Source organism: Thamnophis sirtalis, unplaced genomic scaffold (assembly GCF_051295495.1).
Source record: "Thamnophis sirtalis isolate CommonGarterSnake01/CBP01778 unplaced genomic scaffold, rThaSir2_p1.2 scaffold_5, whole genome shotgun sequence".
Taxonomy (NCBI): Eukaryota; Metazoa; Chordata; class Lepidosauria; order Squamata; family Natricidae; genus Thamnophis; species Thamnophis sirtalis.
In genome coordinates, this window is record NW_028261385.1 from 127,862,188 (window position 1) to 127,887,918 (window position 25,731).

General features: G+C 41.9%; 1 protein-coding gene across 2 annotated transcripts in view; it reads right to left on the reverse strand.

The window, feature by feature from the left end:
• Window positions 1–16,245: 16,245 nt before the first annotated feature.
• Window positions 16,246–25,731, reverse strand: part of SNAP25 (synaptosome associated protein 25) — a 67,038-nt gene continuing 57,552 nt past the window's right edge. For both annotated transcript variants that reach the window (XM_014058893.2, XM_087716860.1), the window contains 3 exons: window positions 24,636–24,761; window positions 19,311–19,455; window positions 16,246–17,827 (listed from right to left, as the gene is read on the reverse strand). In XM_014058893.2, coding sequence (XP_013914368.1) covers window positions 17,759–17,827; window positions 19,311–19,455; window positions 24,636–24,761 — 340 coding nt within the window. In that variant the 3' untranslated portion in view covers window positions 16,246–17,758. The remainder of the gene's footprint in view (window positions 17,828–19,310; window positions 19,456–24,635; window positions 24,762–25,731) is intronic.

The following is a 25,731-nucleotide window of genomic DNA, read 5'->3' on the forward strand; positions in this document are numbered from 1 at the left end:
AATTCATGCCAAGTACAGTCTTGCTTAATAAAACAAAATCAGTAGTTTAGTATGAAATGGGTTAGAGCTGGGAGTTGTCTTTATTTTTTATTTTTGTTATATGTAAGGCACACACTTGATGAATGCACATAGTTCTGGTTTTTGTCTACCTTTTAAACAAACAAATATGCTACTTCAAAAACGAAACGTAGCTTTAAGATACTCTTGTTTGGTTTGCTAATCCAAAACGACACTAAAGTTGTTCAGATTTTACTTTGTATGTTCCCATCTCCCCACCGAGGTCAGCCAACTCCTGAGGCTCACATCTTCCATCCAGTTGCTTAATTTTCAGCCCACTTGGGAAAAGTTGTTTCCAATCGTTTCCCCCATCAACTAAGTTTGAATTAGTCATACGGAGAATCTTTTTTTTTTTTTTGCTTCTTGTTTCTTTCCATTTGTACAAAAGCTGCAACTGTAAGATATCAAACCAAAACCTATAATTAAATGGTGATCTTCCTAGCACTTCTGTCTCTCTGGTTCCCTGACCCTACAATTTTTGTGGCAAGCAACCAACTTTTTTTTTTCTTTCCTTTCTCCAGGAAGAAATTAAATAAAAATTATAGCTTAAAGTAAATGGTCTGAAAATGTATTATAAAAAAAAAAAAAATCAAACAAGACCATACCTTCGAAGATAACCCATTTGGGGAAAGGAAGCTTTTAAAAATGCAGAGACAATTGTGGAAATCAAGTTTTCTCAGACAATTTATTTCCCTACAACCCCAGCTCTGCCATTATAATTTCAGAGTTATCAAGCACATGCAAGCAATAAGATCAGAAATAATAGATGCAAATGAGATACATAACAAATGTCTGATGCCAAGAGGAGGAGAAACACCCCCATCCTAAATTCTAAGCTTTCCGGTACATTTTTCTTTTCCAACAGTCAGCCAGAAATTCGTCCTCCCCCAATCACCCACATTTTTTTCTTGCAGAGATTTGTATTTCTTCAAATGTTGGGATCCTTCTTGTGCATTGGAATTGCACTTTTGGTTTCATAACCAAATGGCACTTTAGTAGTCCAGAAATGTTCAGTTAAGCAGTGTCCTGGACTTTGATCTTGCAAGATTAATTCCAACATAGCAGTTGGAACCCAACAGTTATTTTAAATATCAGAGATATTAAATCTCCAATCCATTGCCTCCACATATTAGAATTTAGAACATTCTGCTCTTGTGCAGAAAACTGTTAAATAGATTCTGTACTTGAAAGTCATATATAGCAGAAAAACCCATGGTCAGCAACTGCGGTACTTTCTACTACAACCTTTTAAAGGAATTTGATAGATTTGTCAGAGAATTGACTCTTAACAGCAAAATGTTGCTGGCCACAGCAAGTCTAAAGAGCACCCCAGCATTAATTTAAATCTTTTTTTAACCTTCCTAAATTTTTAGTCTTTTCAGGGAGCTTGGCTTTGTCTTTGGAAGAGAAATGCCTAGACAAAACAAAACAAAACCCTAATTACTGGGCCTCGAACAACATTTCTAGAAGTCAGTGGAATAGGTTTTCTGAAAACGAGCTCAAAGAGAAAAGATTCTGAGCCTTGGGCAAGAGGGTTATTTTTGTCCCGGGAAAAGAAATGCATTTTGGCTTATCATAATCACATGAGAAGGGCTTTTCTTTGCCTGCCTAAAAACATAAGCTGATCTATTTTTAGGGAAGAAGCAATGCTTTAAATAACCAGAATAAAAGAGCTCGGGATGAAAGTTTTTAGTTTACAATGGTTAAAATGCATAAGATTTCGTACATCCATAAGGATTTGGATTTGTAAAGTGCTAGGGGGAAAAAACCTTGGAGCAGCACATTCACTGAAGAATGCAAGGAAGGGTTCCTAATCTGTTGGACTAGTGCAGTGGTGGGTTTCAAAAAATTTTCAAACCTACTCTGTGGGTGTGGCCTCCTTTGTGGGAGTGGCTTGCTGGCCATGTGAACTGGTGGGAGTGGCTTGCCGGCCATGTCTCTCTCTCTCTCTCTCTCTCTCTCTTTCTCTCTTTCCTTCCTTTTGTCTCTCTGTCCCTTTTTCCTTTTTTTCTTTCATCTCTCTCTCACTTTTTCTTTCTTTCTTCCTTTCTTTCTCTTTCTCTCTCTGTATGAGTCTCTCTCTCTCTCTCTCTCTCTCTCTCTCTCTCTCTCTCTCTCTCTCTGTATGTATGTATGTGTGAGTGGTGGGTTTCAAAATTTTTTGGAACCTCTTCTGTAGGTGTGGCCTGCTTTCCGGGTCCACTGGTGGAACCTCTTCTAACCGGTTTGGTATATTTGACGAACCGGTTCTACCGAACTGGTGCGAACTGGTAGGAACCCACCTCTGGACTAGTGGGACAATAACCGATGCAGGCTGGAAGAGCTGCTTCATTCATAAAAGTGGGCTCCTGCAAGGGAGAGAAATACAAAATTTGTATTGTAATGCCACCTTGCAAATGTTGCCCTTTTCTTGTGCAGGTGTTGCAATGTCACATGCAGGTATCCCTGGGATGGAGCCTGCAGAACGACATCGCAGCGTATATTTCATCATTGTGATGAATCCTCTCGATTTGATAGATGGTCCTGCAGGGCATATATTCTTTTTAGCTAACCAACCATCTGTTTGCTTTCACTCATTTTCTGGGGAGAGTTCCAACCCAAGTGCTGGGCTGTAGCCATCCTCCAATTTTCTATATAAAGAAGGTTATCGAACCTGTTTCAGGCCCAGAAGCGTTCTTAAAAATAAGGGTGATGTGAAGGGTGGCACCATCTTTTACAGTACGTGGGTTTCTTACTTTTCAAATAAATGTAAAAGAAAAGTCTAATCAGAAAAGGAGCCAGTTATCCAGTCTTGGCCCTGAACTTCTCCATGCACAAAAGAAGACTTTGAAAACTGTTGAATTTACAGGCTTGCTGCTTAAGAGTCTTCTAACACTTCTGAAACCTTGTTCCTCATCAGCCTGGCCAATATGACATTTTTGCCAATAATTGTGTCTTATTATGATGTAACTATTCTGTAAACAGGGCTACTTTAATTTATGTACAGATTTTTTTTTCAATTCTCAATTTTTAAATTTAAATGTTTTCTTATCGGCACAGTCCTATCAAATTGGCTTCTTAATCTCTTAGTAATCTTCTATGCTGGTCCATACAGGGCCTGTTTGATGTAGTGATTAAGGCACCACGAGTCCTTGTCCCACTTCAAGTTAGTTGGGTGATCTTGGGATACTTGCTTTCTCTCTCTCTCAGTCATAGGAAGAAGGCAAGAAGCCGACAACCTCCAACCATTTTGCCAAGGAGATTGACTTGAAAGAAGCAAAATGTCAGGTCTGGAAGCCATCTTTTACACTGGGCCTTCAGGCCTGCCACATTTTCTGCTGTGGGAAAATGGGAGGGGGGAATTATATTGAGTATGGGAGATACATAGTCATAATAACATTCCTTTCTCAGAGAGTCAAGGACATCTTGCCCTGCATCTGGAGTGGTGTGACTGGGAGGCATCTCCAGTTGGGATGGTGTCTGATTGGACCATGTGATGGACATGTGGGTGCTGGGCAGGGACTTGAACTTTCACTTGGGTGGGGGAAACCTGGAAGCTTTTAGAATTGGGTTTTCCTAAATGTGCCAATATGACATCTCTAATAAAATGGAAATTTGAAGAAACTCAAGCCTCACAATCTTCTTTCGTTGGAGGTGTTACTTAGAATCCTGAAACAAAACCTCCAAAAACAATAACTCAAGCCTGTGGTCCATGCAACATTAACCTCAATAACTTTGCAGTATTATAATATGCTTAACTTGGGTCCAGATGTGCAGTTGGTACAGAAAGACTACCCAACTCAGCCAGTGTGATTCACGTAGCATATAAACAATAAATCAAAGAAGGATAAAAAAACCCATAACATAACATACATTATAAGAAGACTTCCTAGTGAAGGGCATCAGAGAAGATCTGAGGGTTGAAATGAATCCTTGAGTTCCCCCACGTGGGAATGTCAGTGCAGTTTGAAATCAGCCTCTGGTTCAGAAATTGGAATGCGGTAGACTTTCTCAACAGATGTCATGCCGCATTCTACCTAGTCCTCTTGGTCTCTCAGATTTGATGGCTTTCATATGGATGAGCTGTTGGATGGTGGATGATGGGTTGGTTTTCTTAGTGCCTTTGTGGAACTGAAGAATGGACATTTGGCACAGTGGAAGTGGCTCTCATACTTTTTTCTCTCCAAGTTGTACCTTTTTATCCTTTCTCTAGTGGAATCTAGGTTAATGAGTGGCTTCCTTGAAGAGAATCTAAACATCCCTGGCCTCAGCCCAGGAGCTAGAAGCAGCTGGCTAATAAAATAAAAAGCTAGAAAACCTTCCGCTTTAAAAAAAATATTAAGTGGCCTGTTGTTTCCCCTTCCCAAAATAATTCTGACAGGCTTTGTAAAATTCAGTTGCAATTAAGGATTTTAAAAATATCCTCTTACTTCAGTCTGAATGCTAGCCTGACAGTGAAACCTGTCTAGATTACTTAAGGTAATAATGGAAATATTCCTCTTGAATGCACTAGGCACATTAAGGTGCACGTTAAGGTGGAGCTGAAGTATTTCATGAAATGGTGAGATCAGAAGCCAACATCCCCCAAACTGTCTTCCATTATATTGTGTTTCTCCTCATTTTTCAGAATTAGAGTTAGCTTATATTAGAGAAATGCTATTCCATTAATGTTGCTGAGTAGAGCTCATTCTCAGATTATCTAGTTTTTATGCAACACAACTTTCAGAACTTGACCTTTTCTCTTTCCTCCTCATGTATATGTATGTATATATGCTTCTTTCCCAAGGGGAAGGCCTTTGTGGTTTTGCAACTTTTGCATAACTCTATTTAAAAATTAAAATGCAGTAAAACAACAATTGCTCTCTGCCCTAAAACTATGTCCTAGGTTCCCCCACATTTCTGCTGTGCAGAACAGGGGTGGGTTTCAACCGGTTCGCGGCGGTCCCCGCAAACCGGTTGGTCGGCGAACCCGGAAGTAAGTAACTTCCGGGAACGGCGAAGGGCCCACCCGCCCGCCCGCGCTCCTTACCAGTCTTTGAAGACTTCTGCGCTTCCACGCAGGCGCATGGCACATACAGTGCCTGCGCAATTCTCCGCGAGCAGCTGGATGGCACATACAGCGCCTGCACGAGTCTCTGCGAGCAGCTGGAGCATCGCGCAGGCGCTAAGACGCATGCGTGAACTGCGCGCGTGCACGAGGATGTCGCTGGCCCCGTTCCAACCGGTTCGTTCCAACCGATTCGCAACCCACCCCTGGTGCAGAAGTATTGTATTATTATCTATTATTCCAAATACCATGCTGGTTAGAGATGGCAAGCATTGAAGCTTAGCATTTCTGGGATTTGCCCAATTTGGGGAAACTACAAGTAGTCCTAGACTTACAACCACAATTGAGCCCAAAATTTCTGTTGCGAAGTGAGTTTTGCCCCATTTTATGACCTTTCTTGACATAGTTCTTAAGTGGATCGCTGCAGTTGTTAAACGAGTAACCCAGTTGTTAAGTGAATCTGGATTCCCCATTGACTTTGCTTGGCCGAAGGTCTCAAATGATGATCTCATGATCATCAGGACACTGCAACCGTCACAAATATGAATCAGTTGCCAAGCACCTGAATTTTGATCACATGACCCTGGGGATGCTGTAACGGATGTAAGTGTGAGAAATGGTCATGTCACTTTTTCCAGTGCCATTGTAACTTTGAATGGTCTCTAAATGAACTGTTGTAGGTCAGGGACTATCTGTATTCTCTGTAGGTGCAGAGCACGGCCAAGGAAACAAGAGTCCCTTGGACTTTTTAAAATGAGATTTAATGCTATGAATTAGGGGTGAGAATACTGTACAGAATCCCAAGAGCTTGAACGGAAGCTCTCCAGCCTCCCTTATTAGTGAATTCATTAAAGTGGAACCTCTTTGAAGCTTTGGAAATTCTTTTTCGTCGGCAGGATGCACTAAGAATCTGTTTCTTTGATAAGCCAGTTACAGTCTCTCCCATCTGCTGATTACTACATACTCCTCTTCCTTTCTTACAAAACCCTCCTACAGCACCGATGCCCTGAACAAAAATGACTGGCTCGGTCTCCGGAGAGTTCTAGCAGCCTGTACATGCTGCAACGACCTTGATTATTGGCTTATTCTTTTCTCTACCTCCAGACCTCCGGTGCTGAGTTGAGAAGTGATATGACTAAGCGATCCCACACTGAGTTCCTAATCATGCAGAATGAAAGCAGGGGCAATGGTCAAAGCACTCGTGATAATGCCCTGTTGCCAGCAGCAGAGAAGAATCTGTTGTAAGAATGGGTGCATCATTAATAAAACTGCTTCTCTTTTTCACATAGTGATTTCCAGGGGAGGATAGAGAGGACAGAAGTGCTGATCTTCATTTATTAGATACTAGCTGATAACCCGGCACTGCTCGGGTATTTCTTTATCCCAACCCTCTTTCCATGAATGTCGCAGCAATTTCTAATTTTGGATTTTCCCCCTTACCAGAGGGAACCTCCTTGTGGTGTACTGTAAAGCCATTACCATGGCAACTCCACAGTGGTGTACAGTTGAAGCCATTTTAACGCACAACAGGCTGTATCTTAATGGAACACACACTCCCAAGGGGTGTTAGGGGTGTCTTACCTCCACAGAGGGTAAGTAATCTATGTACCATGTTTGGTTCACATATATGTGATATATATGCTGATCTTGTATTCGGGTCTTTTCCCGTGTAAGATTGGGATTGTCTTTGCGTTTCGGCGAGGTCTCACTCGCCATCTTCAGGCTGGGTTTTGGGCTTAAAGCATGGTTGGAGCTGCCGTCTTTCTATAAATCTTGGTGAGGGTGTGTGGAGTGCTGGCTTTGTTTCAGTAAGTGAAATGATTGGTTGTGTGGTTGTATCATGATTGATAGATTGGTGCTGATTGGTGTCCATTGTTGTTTCGTGTTGTAATGGCCTGGGTGGTGGGTGGGGCTCATTTGTTGATTAGGGCTGGTTTCCAGATGTCTGGTAGGTGGGAGGTATTGTCACGTGTATGTATATATGTGTGTATCTGTGTATGTGTGTGTGTATGTATGTATGTGTGTGTATGTGTATATGTGCATGTATGTGTATATGTGTATACACATACATATACACATATACACATACACACACACACATATACACACATACATACACACATACATATACACATATACACATACATGCATGCACACACACACACACATATATACACACATATATACATACATAAACACGCACACATACACACATAAATATTCTCCCATCTTTCATTGAGGAGCTCCAGGCTGTTAGCATAGCATTAATTTCTCTTATTGTCCTCCACAACAACCACCTTATAAAGTAAGTTGGGATGAGAGTGAGTAATTGCTCTTAAAGTTGCCCAGTGAGTTCTTGTGCCTGAGTGGGGACTAGAACACGGGTCTCTCCACTCCTACCTCAACCCCTTAGCCATACACCGTCTTGCTCTGGACTAAGAGATTGTGATCATGTCAGTGCAGTTTTCCTCTTTCTGCACATTGAAATCAATGGAAAGAGAAATGGGGTGGCAAATCCTAAATATTAAAATAATTTGGGAAATGATACTTTAATCAGCCAGTTTCGCCACTTTTAAGGTAAATTAGTGATAAAGGTGCTTCTCCACTCCCAAGGTAGCATGATGACTCAGCTTATGACACTGGGCTTGTCAGCTGGAAAGCCACCCCAGATTTGAGACCTGAGCATCACACAACAATGTGAGCACCTGTCTTTGCCTAACTCCTTTAAAGTGGCAAAACTGGCCAATTAAAGTATCATTTCCCAAACCTAGCAGTTTGAAAGCATGCAAATGCAAGTTGATAAAAAGGTAACACCTTGGTGAGGAAGGAACAGTGCTCCGCGACCTCATGCTGACCACATGACCATGTAAATGTCTTCGGACAGTGCTGGCTCATGACCTCAAACTGGAGATAAGCACCTCAATCTGTTGTCGGCAAGGACTAGCGGGAGTAAAATCTGTAGGGATTCCTTTCCTCCTTTCCCCCAGCACTGAGTTGTACTTTACTTGGGGCTCTCTCTATGTTCTCCTTCCCAGCATTGAGCTATGGTGAAAGGATGAGTTGCATAAACTTGAAAATGGACAGATGGAATAGCGGAGAGTTGGCGGTGATGATGATAGTGCTGTGGAGAAACCTAGCCAAAGTTCTTTGTTGTTTCTGCATTGAAATCACGATGATCTGGTGCCACTTTCCTGGGCTATTTTCTTCTCTCTTACAGACAACAACAAACAGGATATTTTTAAGAAGGAAATTGCACTTACTGTATATATTTTGAGATGAAAGCCTTCAGATCTCCATGGCAACATATATGCATCAACAGGGAGAAAGCTGAACATCTTGTTGTATTTGTCTGATTAAAAATGGACTATTTGTTTGAACCGGGGGAGGTGGGAGCTATGTGTGGTAAAAAGAGAGAGCAAATATTCTTGTTTGGTCCAGGATCTTAGAAGATCAGGAGCAGTGGTGGGTTCCTGCCAGTTCTAATCTCTTCTATAGAAGAGGTTCCACAAATCTACCGTGTCATTTAGAACCGGTTCTAGCTCCCTCCCCCTGCCCATCCGCACATTATCAAGATGAAGACCGAGAGGAGGAATTCTGGGAGTTGAAGTCCACAAGTCTTAAAGCTGTCAAGTTTGAACACCCCTGGGGGTTCTTTTTTCTAAAGGGTTAGGGGTGCGAGGGTATTGTAACTTGACAACTTTAAGACTTGTGTGCTTCAAATGCCAGAGTTTCTGAGCCAACATTTTGGTTGCTAAGCAAGAGCGTTGTTAAGTAAGTTTCACCACATTTTACAAGTTGGCCACTCCTACCCAGTCACATGGCCAGCAAGCCACTCCCACAAAGCAGGCCACACCTACAGAAGACGTTCTAAAATTTTTTGAAACCCACCACTGATCAGGAGGATGGTGTGTCCGTGCATTGCAGCAACAGGTGGAGATCTCCAAAGACCAGAAACTGTGACCTAAAAGATCAGCTTTATTGGAGTTCAAAAGATGCCTTCAGAAGTGAGGCAACTCACCAAGAGTGATTTGTTTTGCCAACCTCAGCTACCAGCAGTAAATCCTTGCTCAGGACCAAGAGCAGGATCCAACTTCTCTCTCATCTTTCCTTTTCACCTTGTAAATAAGCAACACCTCAGAAACAGAAGTGTTCTGGCAGAAGGCAGGGAGAGCAAATCAAGGAAGGAATAGCATTCATTAAGCACCTCTGAGGGACAACCTGTAATGGAACGTATAGATCACCTTGGCAAAATTCTGGATGCTTCTTCTGTTAGGTGAAGTTAGATGCCAGAGGTCTAAGCCTAAGAGATGGTGGTTAAAGACCTTGTGTCTTTTCTCTTGTGCCCAATCAAGCCAGGGAAGGGGGCAAGTTAAGAAAAAGAAAATGGACAGGCTTTTGAGAAAAGCAGAAAGACATGGAAACGGCAAACTCAGGAAAGAACATTTTTCATTCAGCAGGCAAAGCCAACTAAACTCAGCCACAGCTAACTTTTATTTCATGATCCCAAGCCATGGATTTTTGTCAATTGTCTTACTATGGAGGTCAAAGCATAGCTCAGCATAGAGTATATCTCATGTTTGAGGCAGATTGAAACACTATTTGGGGAGGCAATTTTTTATTATTATTATTATCTTGCCTTTAGTATTTTTTTTATAAATAACTCAAGGCAGTGAACATACCCAACACACCTTCCTCCTCCTAATTTTCTTCACAACAACAATTCTGAGGGTTGGGCTGTGAGAGTGGGACTGGCCCAAAGTCACCCAGTCAGTTTTCATAGCTAAGGCAGGGCTAGAACTTACAGTCTCCTGGTTTGTAGCCTGGTGCATTAACCACTAGCCTACTAGTTTAATTTTATCTTCTCCTTCTGGCACCCTGTTTCTTAGATTGACAGATGAACAACCCAAGGAAAGGATCCTTCCTTTCTTCTGAGTTTTTCATCTGACAGTCAGAGATGTTCAATAATTTACCAATAGTCCCTTTAAAAAAAAAACATTAGCAACAACAAAGGCAATTGACCTAAGCATAAATCTAGTAATTTCTATTGCTTTGCTTTTCTGTCCCTTTTTTATGTGCTCTAGGACAGGGGTCTCCAACCTTGGCAATTTTAAGCAAAGCTGGCTGAGGAACTCTGGGGGTTGAAGTCCACAAGTCTTAAAGTTGCCAAGTTTGGAGACCCCTGCTCTAGGACAAAAAGAATATAATGATTTGATTTTGCCGTATAAATTTACCTTCCAGGACCTACTGTAAGATATTTGAAACCTTAACTTAACTTTTCCATAGCTAAACTCTCTGGAGTTTGGGGACAGGACAGGAGCTCATGACAAAGTTTTTTCAGCTATTGTATATCTTCTGGAACAGCCACACATCTACGGTACCATTTCAATGAATTGCGCTTCCCGTCACTATCAGTTACCACAGTCAAGGATTAAGTTGTGGTTTTACTGAACTGGAGAGCTCCAGTTTAGCGAAGGCTGATTTAAGAGACAGTGAAATCAGTTGTCAAATTGTAATGCCAGAAACGATGCCAATTGCCCGACAAAATGCACAATATTTCCAGTTTAATATTTCAGTGTCAAGTAGACTTCTTTCAGATGTTTGTGCATATTATGTCATGCTTGTTGGCTCAGAGTTGTACTCAATTGTTATTATCAACTTTAGAAGTTTCTTCTTCCTCAGGTTCTCAGCAGACATTTAAGTGCATCTTCTATTGTTGGGGGGAGGGACACCAGATGCTTTTTAATATGATTTTGGCAGGTTTTGATGTTGTGATAAAATTGTTGCCTCCCTTAAGCCAGGGCATGTTATTCAGTCCAAATAAGTGAAAATATCTGGACAGCTTTACATCAGAAATCAACGCAAGAGCAGCCAATAACAGTGTCCTAATATCTCCAGAGAAAACTCTACTGGAGATCAGGTGCATTTCACCATATTTTGCTACTCTCCGTCCCAATTGTCCCTCGGACATCTGTTTTGGTTAAGAAGAATTCTGGCTGGTTAAGAAGTATTCTGGCTTGTATGAACGTTTAAGAATTACCTTTCTTTCCCAGATCTTCCTAGTCAGAATTCAAACTTGTTCTCCTGTTCTTCAAAATGCTAGACAAAACTGCTCCAAATATTTCCTCTTGGGAAGCTTGAAGAGACAGCAGTCATTTCAAATGCCTTCACAAGAAGTGAAAAGTACATAATTTCCATCACCATGTATTTGCCTTCTGGTTGGCTGGATTTCCAACATCTCCCTTTATAGCAAAACATTTTCAAAGGTGTAGAAAATCCAGCCAATCACAAGATAAATCTATGGTGATGGGAATGGTCTACTTTGTTACTTTTGCAGAGGCATGTAATAAGACTGCTGTCTCTTCAGGCATTTGTCTATTATGGGAACATAAAGACTACAGACTAGATGAGGATTGTATTGACCCAAAGAGACTTGCTGCGTAATTTGGGAGTGTCATCCTAGACCAGTGATGGCGAAGTTTTTGGGCTCAAAAACTTCCCTTTCTCGGTCATCCTGCCTCCATTCCTCCCTGGTAACAAGCTGTCCCAATCCTGAGGGGTCCTGGGCTGCCTCATCCTGTTCCTTCCCACATTCCTCTGAAGCCAATGAAGCCTCCCCCTCGATCTCCATCAACTCTAGCTGCCAGCTCGTCCTCCTCCGCAGATTCAGGCTTTGATGGGGGCATGACAGTCAAGGTTGGGCCTGAGGTAGAGACTTGGGCCTTGAGTTCAGCCCTAGTCCTAGCACCTCTGATGCCACTCAAAACGTCACTTTGCACTTCCTTGTAAAGTAGCAGTCTTACATAGGTGTGCTTTGTACGATTGCTTGGCACGATTGCTCCCACCATGCAGCAGTCCTGAGGATTAGCCATGTACCACTTACTTTCAGGCTGTATTCGTTTTCTGTTGACAGGCTGCTCGAAGTTGCATGAGATCTTCATTTGTAAAGTGGCTTTGGAGAATGCTCTTCCACGCACTTTGCTGCCTCCAAAAACCACATGAAAGCACATCCATTCTCATGCAATTTTCAGGGGGTCTGGAGGCCACATGAGAGCACGGCCCTCTCCCATGATTTCCAGAGGGTCTGGAGCCCATATGAGAGCACATCCCATTCTCATTCAGCCCCTGGAGTCTCTAAAAATTGTGCAAGAAAGGATAATGATTTCAAGAAGAATTGATAAACACTGGTGGGTCACCTAAAATGTCATAGCATGTCAGGCCATGTGCCATAAATTGGCCATCACTGTCCTAGACCAGTGGTCCCCAACCTCCGGTCCATAGACTGGCATACCCCCTCTGGTCCACAGAAATACTTTTCTCCACAGAACCGGTCTCTTGTGCTCAAAAGGTTGAGGGGTCATTGTCCTAGACCAGTGATGGGCAACCTTTTTGGCGTGGTGTGTCAAAAATCGGCAAAAAATCGAGCATAACTCGCGTTGTGTGTCACTTCGACAAAAACATAATTTTGCGCAATTTATAGTTGCTGCTAATGGCGCTCACAGTTCCCGTTGGCACTCCGCTGTTCCCTGCTGTGGTGCGTTCGTAACCGACAGTCCCAGGAGTAGACTCTCTGTGCCGGCCTGACTGGAGAGAGGCGCGCACTGTTCCCGCGCTCCTCTCCTACGGGTCCTCCCTCGCCACGCTGATGATGTGTGTGCGCACGGCACACACGCCTTACCAGCAGCCCCTGCGCTCAGAAAGGGGCGGCGGCGATACAGTAAGTGAGTGTGGGCGGGGGAGATCACATGTCCCGCCTCCCCCCCGTTCCTCCAGCACAGATTCTTTCATCCTCGGCGGCCGTGCAGGAGCCGAGGATGAATCACATGAAATCCTGTGCGTGTCACCCCAAATGGCTACGCGTGTCAGCACTGACACGCGTGTCATAGGTTCGCCATCACTGTCCTAGACTAACAGTTTCCTATGAAGAGAAAGAATCTGGACCATACTGTCACCTGCCCTTAACTGTTTATACTTGGGTATATCCCATGCATGGAGTCTCTAAGCAGTGCACAGGAGAAAGACTGTTGGTCTAACCTGAATGGTAGTTCTCTGTGTGCTGCGGGAGACTCCATTCCCACCCAGTTCCACTGATTCTGGATCAAAGAGTGCTTTCATAAATCCGTATTATGTAGTAATTGCACTTTTTCCGGACCTGGAAGTCCCTACTTACAGTCATTCACATCTTGGTCAGCTCTCATCTGGATAACTGCAGTGTATTGTATATGGGACTACTCTTGAATATCATTTGGAAGCTACTGTGAGTATACCTTGGTACACCTATATAATACTGATTCTTTGCAGGCTGTATTGGTTACTGGTGGGCTTCTAGTACAATTCACGGTGCTTATGTTGTAATTTCTGTTGCCTATACAATAAGATCTGGCATGCTCCAGGTTTCATCAGTTGAATGTCACTGTTGCTGGATCTACTGTATGTAGGTGACTCAATGGTTATGAAACTGGGACTTAGACTGCTAAAGGTCTACAGCATGGCAGTTTGAGACCTGAGTGCCATGAGATGGAGTGAGCTCTTGTCACTTGTCCCAGCTCCTGCCAACCTAGCAGTTTGAAAAAATACAAATGCAGGCAGATGAAAAGGTACTGCATATAAGTATGCAGGAAGGTAACAGCTTCCCATGTTTCGCTGTACATTTTGTGCTGCGGCCTGATGTCATGCTGGCACATGACCATGAAAACATCTCCAGACAATGCTGGTTATTTGGCTTAAGAAACGGAGATGAGCACTGCCCTCTAACGTCAGTCATGACTAATGGGGTAAAAACCCCAGGGACACTTTTACTTGTATTCCCCTCCAGATCTAGGATGATTCTGACCCTGTGTGACTTCTGAAAGGACTTTGAAAACTTGGCTTTGTCCAAAGCATTGGTCAGGAGGTTGTGTAAGTTCCATCTTGATTGCTTCTGATTATTTGAATTGTTATTAGGGCAGTACGTTTTATTATGTTTAATGGAGGAGGGTTATTTGTTGCTTTTAACTATTCAGTCATATGTTGTACCTGGCTATTCCAAGCAATGGCCCAAAGGGATTTCTTTTCATCAACTAATTTTTCCTACTAATAGCAATACACCAGGGAGGCTAGTGGACTAAAGATGGCAAAAGTTGAACTGTATCCATGATTTCCTACACTGGACCTTCTTCCTTGGTTTTTGGCAATTGCTGTTTAACAGATGGTTCTTCATTGAAGCCTTTGTCACATATGCTTGTATCCTACAGCAGGAAGAGGCAGGCAACTTGTGCCCTAGGCAAATTTTGAACTATAATTCCCATAGCCACTTTCTATCACTCAATGTAATTTAAGCTGTCTGGAGTCAAGCCGAGCATCTTCTAAAGGCACTGAGTTATCTATTTTTGTCTTATTCATATTTTAACTAAAATATGCTCTTTTGTTCTAAGTAGAGTTTCCTGTTACAGTTATATGGTTGAGCAGTAAAGCACATGGTGACTGTACTCTTTCGTTGCTCTTTCGGTGTTTTATATAAACAGAATTTCTAACAGATTTTCCAATCCTGTCTCAACTGTTTAAAGCAGGAGGTTTCTGAATTAAAGTAGCAATAGCAATAGCAATAGCAGTTAGACTTATATACCGCTTCATAGGGCTTTCAGCCCTCTCTAAGCGGTTTACAGAGTCAGCATATCGCCCCCACAGTCTGGGTCCTCATTTTACCCACCTCGGAAGGATGGAAGGCTGAGTCAACCTTTGAGCCGGTGAGATTTGAACTGCCGAACTACAGTTAGCAGTCAGCTGAAGTGGCCTGCAGTACTGCACTCTAACCACTGCGCCACCTCAGCTCTTAAAATCTTCCCCAGCGAAAAAGGGATATATATGTGTGTGTAACAAAAGGGTGTATATGAAGGAGAGGAAAGGGAGAAGAATGAAACACTGGATTCTTCCTTCTGTTGCATTTTGATGCAGGATTATTAAACCCCACTCCTCATCTCAACATTACACGTGGAAAGCGTTGTTCATTTGGGCCCCCTATTAGTTCAAGAAGTAAGGCCCTTTCTTTGCTATAAATTACAGGGAAAGCATGGAGTCAAATAGAATAGCTGGCATCTCCAGTTGCCCCTTAGCAACCAAATGGGGGGGGGGCATGGGAAAACGATCATGTGTCCAAGAGTTTGTGCCCAAGTTCATATCCAGCGCATGAGATAAAGAAAAACAATAAATAAGACCGAGTTTCCAGACTGATATATATCCACAGATTAAATGTTTCCATTCTTTGTTTTTTCTAAATGAAGGCTGAAGGGTACCATCCAATTGGTTGAAGCTCTTTACTCATTGTTTATCTGCTAAAAGGCCGGAAATGAACAAAGTGAACTCATTTTCCCAGCTGCTTCTGCCTACTAGAAACACACATGCGTGTATAAAACTATCCCTTGTTTTTCCTCCCCATCTCATGGAAGGAAAAAGTATCTTGGTGTAAGTAGTTTAGACTAGAGAAAGCATGGAAAGCAGAGGTAGTATTCAGCTGGTTCTCTCCGGTTTGGGCGAAAAGGATAGCGGTGGCTTCAGGAGGCTCCGCCCACCTGCCCTGACATAATGCATGAGCACTGCACATGCGCAGAAGGTGGTGCGCATGTGCAGATGAAGTGAGAGTGAAGCGAGCACGCTCACATTTGCGAATCGGTAGGGAAGGTAAGTGAATCCCACCTCTGATGCAAAGAATTAAAATTTCTCTCTCTATTCCTCTGTGCTTCAGTCAAAAGCGAAGCCTTTCCTGCCTCTCTGCGTATGATAATAATACTGTTCCTCTGTGTTGCTACATCAGAATCTCCTCCTTCTACCTACTGTTGAGGAGTAAATGAAATGTTCTCTGAGTGTCATATCTTAATTTTTATTCTAACCTTGCAAGGACTGGAATGCATTTCATTTGACTCCTTCTGACCCAACTTCCACCTTATTCTGAGTGACCGTACACCAATAAAACTAAATAATATCTCTCTAGTCAAAGAATTTGTTTTCCTGAGTGGGAGTTTTGCTTTTAAAACTGTTTATACTGTGCAGGGAAACCCAAACTTATATTTTGTGAGAATTGTTCAAAGGAATCACTTCACACTCCTCGGCATGGCACACAATTTCCAGCGAGCAGAAAATAACCAGGTAGGAGTGACACAGACTGATGGATGAAAAAAGGGCTTAGCAAATCAGAGGGCTATAGTTTTTAATATTTTTAAACTAGCTACAAAATGTCAATCACATCACAAACTGACAGGAGACAGAAGGAATTTCATATTACATGCGGCAACTATATTTAATCTCACAGTTTTATCTAGAAGTCATTCACGTAAGTTATTTTTATTTTGTTTTATTTTAAAATCAATAACAGCTACTAAACATCGCCGTGATTTTGGTATGCATAGCTCTAGATAAGCAACAGAGAACTGTATTAATAACAAACCACATGGGGGAGGGGAGAAAAGAAAAGAAGAAAAGGAGTCTGTGTTTGTGTGTGTTTGTGTGTGTGTGCGTGCACGCCAAAGCGTGTGTGAGAAAGAGAGAAGAGAGAAGAGAGAGAGAGCTAGAAAGATACAGCCTTATAAAAATTACATTTCTCTGCAACATTTCATATGATAGCCATCCCTCCCCCTGAAAAAAGACAATTTTTGAAAGCAGCAGACAAACTCTGTATATTACACTTATATCTTATTTGCTGATGCTTTTTTGTTGTTGTTTGTTGTTGTGTTTCAGCCAAATGTTTTATTTGCTGGCAATGATGAAATGATAAGTGCCAGATCCAATTATTTGGTCTTAAAATGCGGTAAACGAAAAGAATGGGGGGGAAAAAAGAGGAACCAACATCTTTATATGGAAAAATAAGACGGTGCTACTGCAGACTTGCTGGTATAACATAGTCCTGACAGAGTCCCAATACCAAGCATGCTAATTTTTTTGTTTTCTTTTGTTGTCACTGATGTTATTACTGCCATGGAAAAGTCTCACTTAAGTTAAAGAGTCTAAAAATCTATTTTTTTCATGCAATAAATGCATAAATCACGTCACTGTTTGCTTAGTGCAATGCTTGTTATAAGTTATGTAATTCCACATTGTCTTATTATGAACTTAGAACAACGGATGACAGCAATGGAGAAATTGAGGGAACATGAGGTTCTTAAGTGTTTAAACAACCATGATGTTCAAAGAAGAGACTTCTGGGGGGGCAGCTCTGTGAAATGTTAACAGTTTTACAAGAACAATACTGTATAGTTCAAGGTTTAACAGCACGTTGAGCATTCCTACATTTTGTTTTTCATTTAGCAGAAACGTCATAATTTAAAAAAAAAGAAAAAAGAAACAAACCCACCAACCAAAAATGGACAGAAAATGCAAGGGGAGGACTGGAATGGAGGGAGGGAGGGAGGGAGGGAGAAAGGAAAAACCCAACAAATAAATAGAACATAGTCATGAGTTATAGCCGTTAAATCAGTACTATATACATACAACCTTTGGAAAGGAAGAGGTCTGGGAAATAAAAATAAATTTACAAGTATTATTTTTGGAAAGCTGACAACTTACACAGGACAACATTTACAGAGGGAAGGAAGAAGAGGGGCTGATATGTGCACGTATGCAAACCTAGTTGGTAAATACCATGAGAAAAAGCATGAGATTGCTCCCCTCGGAGACAGTGTGTGTAGAAGGATTGGCCCCTGGTTGCCTTTAACTGCTGCCCAGCATCTTTGTTGCACGTTGATTGGCTTCATCAATCCTGGTTTTGTTGGAAACAGCCTGAATTGGAGAAAAGAAACAAGGAGGAAAAAGGTGAAGATGGCAATGTTGTCAAGAAAGTTGTACTAGAGTAATGGGTATCTGGGGATCCAGTCCCAGAAATGTGTGACAGTCTAATGCAGGCTATATTAATACTAAGTAAGAGTAGAGTAGGGTAGGGTAGGGTAGGGTAGGGTAGGGTAGGGTAGAGTAGAGTAGAGTAGAGTAGAGTAGAGTAGAGTAGAGTAGAATGAACTGGAAGTGACTTTTTTATTTTATTTTATCAATTTCATATATACATTCACAATTATATGATCTCATAACTGTTATTAATAATATGTATTTATAACAATTTCCCCCCTACTGTTGACAATATACTTGAAGATTGCTTTTTTAACGTCCCATAGATCCATCTTATCTTACAACGGTCCTACTTGTTCTTCCCTCCCTCCCTCTTTCCTTCCCTCGTTTCTTCTCTCCTACTCCCCTTCCTTCCCTCCCCCTTCCCTCCTTCTCTCCTTCCCCCTTCCTTCCTTCCTTCCTTCCTTCCTTTTCTCCTTCTCTCCTTCCTTTCCCCCTTCCTTTCCTTTTTCCTTCCCCCTTCCTTCTCTCCTACATTCCCTCCTTCCTTCCCTCCTTTCTTCTCTCCTTCCTTCCCTCCTTTCTTCCCTCCTTTCTTCTCTCCTTCTCTCCTTCCTTCCCTCCTTCCTTCCCTCCTTGCTTCCCTCCCTCCTTCCCTCCCTCCTTCCTACCCCCTTTCTTCTCTTTCTTCTCTCCTTCCTTCCTTCCTCCTCTCCTTTCCCTTCTCTCCTGACCTGAAGTGACTTTAGAGGTCTTCTAGTCCAGCCCGCTGCTCAAGCAGGAAAATCTATACCATTTTAAATAAGTGACTGTCTAGACTCTTCTTAAAAACCTCCAGTGATGGAGCACCCACAACATCTGAAAATTGGTTAATTGTCTTCACTGTTAGGAAGTTTCTCCTTAATCCCAGGTTGCTTCTATCTTTGGTTAGTTTCCAACCATTGTTTCTTGTCCTGCCCTGCTTTGTAGAATAATGTCTCAGATTCACACACCAACACCATTCCTGTTATGCTTATCTATCTCCTTTATGCATAGATATTTCAATGATGATTGAAATAAAATAAAAAATATTTCAGATGATTGATGTCAGAAAAAATGGTTTTAATCTTGGCCTCATTGGATATTGAGGGATCCCTTGGTAGGCTCTGAGCTTGTTTGCTTTCTTGCAGATATTTCATTACCCAAACTAGGTAACAACATAAGTGCTACTCCTGATGATGTTACCTAATATGGGTAATGAAACGCCTGGAAGCAAGCAAGCAAGCTCAGAGAACACCAAGGGAGCACTCATGTCAACCCTGAGCTACAAATATTCTCCTTTATCCTTGGAAGTTATTAGAAAAATATATTTATGAATGGTTTTGAACCAGAAAGCATTTGGACCAACTATGAATATTGATGCCAGTGACAGCTCATCTCTTACCTTCTCCATGATCCTGTCCATTTGGCGGTTCTGTGTATCAATCTCATTGCCCATATCTAGAGCCATGTGACGGAGGTTTCCAATGATGCCGCCAACCTGTTCCAGGTTTTCATCCATCTCACCTTCTCGGGCATCATTTGTTACCCTGCGGAAGAATGAAAATTAAAACTGGACTGAACCATATCCAAGGCTTGGATGTTTATCCAAAAGTGAAGCTTCTTTATTGATGCAAAGGGATGCTATTTGATCGGCCACATCTAAGATTTTCTGGGCTTGTATAAAGACAAACATTGAGCAAAATAAAAGGATAAAGCAGTGGTGAAATTCATTTTTTTTTTACTATCGGTTCTGTGGGTGTGGTTGGTGGGCATGGCAGGGGAAGGATACTGCAAAATTTCCATTCCCACCCCACTCCAGGGGAAGAATACTGCAAAATCTCTATTCCCACCCCACTCCAGGGGAAAGATACTGCAAAATCTCCATCCTTGCCCCACTCTGGAGCCAGTCAGAGGTGGTATTTGCTGATTCTCTGAACTACTCAAAATACCTGCTACCGGTTCTCCAGAACCTGTCAGAACCTGCTGAATTTCACCTCTGGGATAAAGGATATAATCTTCCACAACTTCCACAAGTGGATCTGCTTTAAATGCATAGGCCTACCTTTTAGGCTAATTATAGAAGTCACAGAAGAACCAGCAGGATGTCAGGACACAATAAGTGGGAATACTCCAGCACATTGTCACTCCTTTCTGCACATATTTTGTGAACATTATCAGAGCAACCTACATATTGGTTCATTCTACAGGGTTTTTTAAAAAAATAATTTTATGTTATTAGCAAATGAGGTGACATTACATGCAGAGAGTTTCCTGGTGCCTCAAAGGATTTTTCTTTTTCTGAAGGAAAAGATGTTGGACCTGGATAAAACCACCATCAAGCCATATGTTGTACTCAGTGCCAGAATCCTAATTAAAGCTTCTGAACAGATGGCTGCCTAGCCTTTGCTTGAACACATCCACTGAGGGGAAGATATTCCGCTGGGGAAATGGTTCTACTGCCAACCTACTTTTACTGTGAGGACGTTTTCTCTAATAGCTCACCAGAAGTTGCTTTCTTGAAATGTAAATCCATTATTTTATATTCTGTACCCCTGAAAGAATACAGAATAGTTCTTGATTTTTTTTTACTATGCAACATTTTTTTCCAAAACGGGAGGATACTATTTTATTCATCTTTTCCTTGTCCCTTCTGTATAGTCTTCAAAGAATTTAGATTCTAATCTCCAATCATCATTTATTTATCCCCATCTTTCTCTTTCTCTCTCTCCATCTCTCCCTCCTTCTGTCTCTCATCTATCATTTATCTATCCTTTATTATTTTTACAAATAAACTCAAAGCAGCAAACATACATAATACTCTTTCCTCCTATTGTCCCTCTAACAACAACCCTGTAAGGTGAGTTGGACTGAAAAAGGGTGACAGGCCCAGAGTCATCTAGTCACCTTTCATGGCTGGACTATAACACAGTTATAGTCTGGACTATAACTCAGTTTCCTGGTTTGTAGGTCTGATGCCTTAACCACTAGATTAGCCCTATTTCTCTATTTTTATATTATCTATTTGTCTTTTCTCAGCCCTTTTCAGTTTAGCTGAAATCCAAAACTGGATGCAGTAGTTGGAATGGGATCTGATTGCCACAGTAGAAAAGGAAATTTTACTTTCCATTATTTGGAAATGATACTTCGGTTGATGTTCAGAAGTTTAAAACTGCATTTACCCTTTTTTCTAACTACTGCACTCCCGCTTCCTATTTAGATGTTTCCCAATTTCCCTCCCAATAGAATGATTTCCACTTGATTAAGAACGTTAGCATTTGCCCTTGTTAAACTTCCTTCTGTTATTTCCACCTATTTTCCTGTCATATGAACAAGGTTTTGCACTTCCAGCTTCTAGGAAAATTGCTATCTCATTCAGTATTGTGTCATCTGTAAATTTGATAACCTCTTTCTCACTCAAGTCATTAATAAAAATAATGAAGATGATAGGACCTTTGAATGTGCCTGTTGGCGGCTCATTTGATTTTCATTTGATGTAGTTATTTGTCATACCATCCAGCTCATAGTTAATTAGCTTGCTACTGAGAATGTCACAGTGGACTTTGTGAAATGCTTTGATACAACGCTCCAGTAATGTATTAAAGAAGATACCTGATTCCAAAGAGTATGTAAGAAAAAGTGAAAAATCATTCTAGTATTTATTATTTTGTTTTCAAGATGTTTACAAATCTATCTCTTTATCATCTGCTATGCAGTCTCCCCAAAGTATTTGCTAGACTGAGGGATCTGGAGAAACTCCAAACCTTTTCCCCTTTTTGGAGATTGGGGCATTATCTGTTTTCTTCCAGCAGTTCCCAAGTTCTCCAGAATTTCCCAGCGTTAATAGGAAGAGGCTCAACATGAACATCAATATTTTTCCATCCACTTTCCTAGAATGCAATTTATCGAGCCCTAGAGATATATATGAACAACTGTTCCTTAGCAACTACTACCACGCTGGTGATAAGATGGGTAGATAATAAATTTTATAATTAAATAAATAAATAAATTTACTAATAGTGTTCCCACTATTGAGGCAAAGTGCCATCCATCACCCTTGAGCTGGCACCAAACAATGACAGGATAACACCTACTCTTCCCATCAATGTTCCCTAATCTACAGTATGTAGGGCGTGTCCAATTTTTCAACTTTCAATTTCCAAACATTAGGTGTGCTCAAAAATTGTGACACGCCTTGGGGATGTTTTGGTTATTTTGATATAATTTAGATGCGCTTGGTAAGTAACTACATAAATATGATAACTTTTTAACATTTTGTTTGTTTCATCAGTTACATTTGTCTGAGTCAGTGCAAAAGATGTGTGCGCTGGTTTGCACACATTATACATAAAACAATTAGTTTTCTGGTTTTGTTGCATGGGTGGGCTTCAAAAATTTCAGTAACAGATTCTCTGCCCGGTTGCTGGGTGGGTATGGACATGGTGGGCATGGCCTAGCTGTCCTCCTGCACTACTGGGGGGCATTTTTGCCTTCCCCAAGCTCCAGAGGGTTTCCTTGAGCCTCTGGGAGGGCGAAAACTGCCTCCTCTAGGCTCCAGAGGCCTTCCGGGATGCCCGTTTCCTCCCTCCCTGAGCCTCCACGTGGGCCCTGCTCTTAACTCACATCTAAAATGGGCCATGTGGAGACTCCAGGGAGGGGAGGGGTGGGAGGGGTGGGCATGGCCAGCCAGGGGTGAGATTTGGAGGTTCTCCAAACCAGCCATAACGTTAGCTACAGGTTCTTCTAAACCCAGGCGAACCCATAGAGCCCACCCCTGTTTTGTTGCCCCCCCCTCTTCAGTTTGACACCAACAAACAGAGCAAAGACCTAATAGCTGGGAAAGCTGACTTTCACATTTTACCTAGGGTCGGGATTTCAAGGTTGGCTTGTTTGATCCACTTTTTATATCCTGGACAAGTGCCAAATTGAAATAATTTGAAATAGAAACATGGAAAAATAAAAGGTATGGGAGGAATTTGTGATCATTTATTTCATTTATTAAACTTATATGTCATCCATCTGGTCAAAGGCAGTTCTAGGCAACATAGAATCAATTATGGGGGGAAACCCCTCAAAAAATTAAGTACACATGGAGAAGGCCAATATTGAAGAGAAACAGCTGGCTAGTGGTGAAGAGACGGAAAGAGGGGTTGCCCATGACTACAAAACATACTATTGATCATGCCCACCAGAGGTGATCTGCCCTTGCCTTTAAGCTAATGGGTGACAAAGGACGATTTCACACAATTTGATAATCTAGGATAGTGTTGGCTTAGGAGGGAAAATACCATTTGTGCACTTAGAAATGGCTTAAGAATGTTTCTTCCATGGGGTAAGGATGAGTTACTTATGCCTGGATCAGTGGTGGGATTCAAATAATTTAACAACCGGTTCTCTGCCCTAATGACCAACTGGGTAGGCGGTGGTCGGTGGTCATGTGACTGGGTGGGTGTGGCCAACTCAATGTCACTCACTCTTCACCTTAGCTGTTACAATGTAATAAGGGTTAACCGGAGAGGCAGTTTCTGTAAGCAGGGCAATAAAGATTAGGCTAGAAACAACACCAGAATGTTTCCTTCCTGCCTTCCTTACAGAATTAGCCCTGTAAAGTGGGGAAAAAACAAAAGGAGATTTCTTCCAACAACCGGTTCTCAAAACTGCTTAGAAAGTTAACCACCGGTTCTCCCGAATAGGTGAGAACTGACTGAATCCCACCACTGGCCTGGATGCATAATCTAACAATTCCAGGGAGAAGGCTGGAATGGTTGGCATATGATAGTGTCGTGATTAACTGCAAATGGAGCCATGCCGGACCTATGTTTTCACAGGTAACAAACTTCAGTCCTTTCCAGTGATGGGATTCAAAAATTTTTACTACAGGTTCGGTGGATGTGGTGAGGCTTGGTGGACATCGGTTGGTGGGCATGGCAGGGGAAGAATACTGCAAAATCCCCATTCCCTCCCCACTCCAGGGGAAGGATACTGCAAAATCCCTATTCCCTCCCCACCCCACTAACCTGCTTTCCAGCTCTGTTCTCCTGGGCAGGGCAACAGAAGAAGACCCAGCCAATCAGCTGGGACTCCGATCAGCTGGCACTCAGGAGGCAGTGAATAGATGGGGGTGGAGCCAGCCATAGGTGGTATTTGCGGGTTCTCTGAACTACCCAAATTTCTGCTACCGGTTCACTAGAACAGGTCAGCACTGGCTGAATACCACCTCTGGTCCTTTCCCTTCATCCTGCTGTTGGCAATTGCCTGGTCGAATACCCCTCTCTAGTTGAAGGTGACTATGCCAGAATAGGAACTGAGTATCTCTTCCTTTTTTTGGTCATTTGTTAGCATTATTATCTATGAAAAAAGATGGAGGATCTTTGATTGCCTTGTCATTCCCATCCCTACTAAATCTCTTGGCTTTAGGGATACACCGCTAAAAAGTTTCTAGCTTTCAAATGTCTACCAATTTGGGTAAGGGGTGATGGTGGGGAGTCTCCCAAATGATGCTAATGTTTGGAATCCCTCCTAAATACTCAAGAGAATGTTGATGGAAATTTCTAGTGCAGCTCGACTAATGAATTTTGGCTGTACAAACTGGGAATAAACAGCACTAACACTCTCAATAGGACCATCTGGAGACACGTCTCCAGTATGCCAGTAACAGGAAAGAAGCAAGGGAAGACTGCATTTTTAAAAGGAGGGAAAAAAAGAAGAATAAAATCTTCAAAATCCTCACCTGCGGATAAATCCACCACTGATGGCCATCTGTTCTCGTTCATCCACAACACGGGCAGGCTGGCTGGCTACAACTCCATCTTGATTGTTGCCCCAGGCTTTTTTGTAAGCATCACTTGATTTAAGCCTATGCAAAAACAGGCGGTGAGTAACAAGGCAGCAAGAGCGGGGAGAGCCGACAGTAAAAACATCTTCTCCGTATTTGTTTCAAGCTAAGAGCTGAGTCAAGCAAATGGGTTGGTTTTTTTTAATAAAGGGGGCATTCTGGTATACCGATATATCATAAAGTGGAACAAAAGCATTTCCTTTCTTTTTATTTGTTGCTTGCACATTTCATTTCCAATAGTGTCAATTGTCATCATGGCCAAGTTGTTGGCTTTTGGAGGGTGGACTTGCTTGATTTATACAAGAATAAACACACACAACTAGGAAACGTTCAGCTGGTTTTTTTTCATGACACATGTGTATCAGGACACCAAACGCAGGGACTGCACTTCTAGACAGACAAGAAAACAGAACTGCAAAGGGAAGTGTGTACATCACATCACAGTGAGACATTGTCTTAGATTTTAAAAAAAGACCAAGATGAAACAAAAACAGACTCAGCCTCCTTTTAAGGAAGGCTCCTTTCTTGATCAGGGGGCACAAAGAACTTTTACATCCAACAATTTTTCCTATGGGATACTAGAAGAATGGAGATTCACAGAGGCTTTTTTTCCATGATGGGGCAATTTGGCAAGACATTTTAATAATATATCGGTACTTGGAGAGAGTAACTATAGATCTAGAGTTGATGTACAAACCTTTATTCACAGAGACAGAAAGTAAAATCAGGCTATATTGGGATGAATGCAGGGAAGTAAAGAAAGAATGCAAGCATGTGTAACAGTTGAGCTTCAGAAAGGGAAATTCCTCTAAGTAGGTATATAGAGAGATATATTTCATGCACCGGGTTCAGGCATGAATAAGAAGCGTTCTCGAGAAAACCCAGCTGCCCCCGTGGTCCAACATTCTCTTAACACACTAGCAGTTACACAGCCTACACAGCAAAGTGGGATGCAGGCAAAAATGGATCTTCTGTTACAGTGAGAATTTAA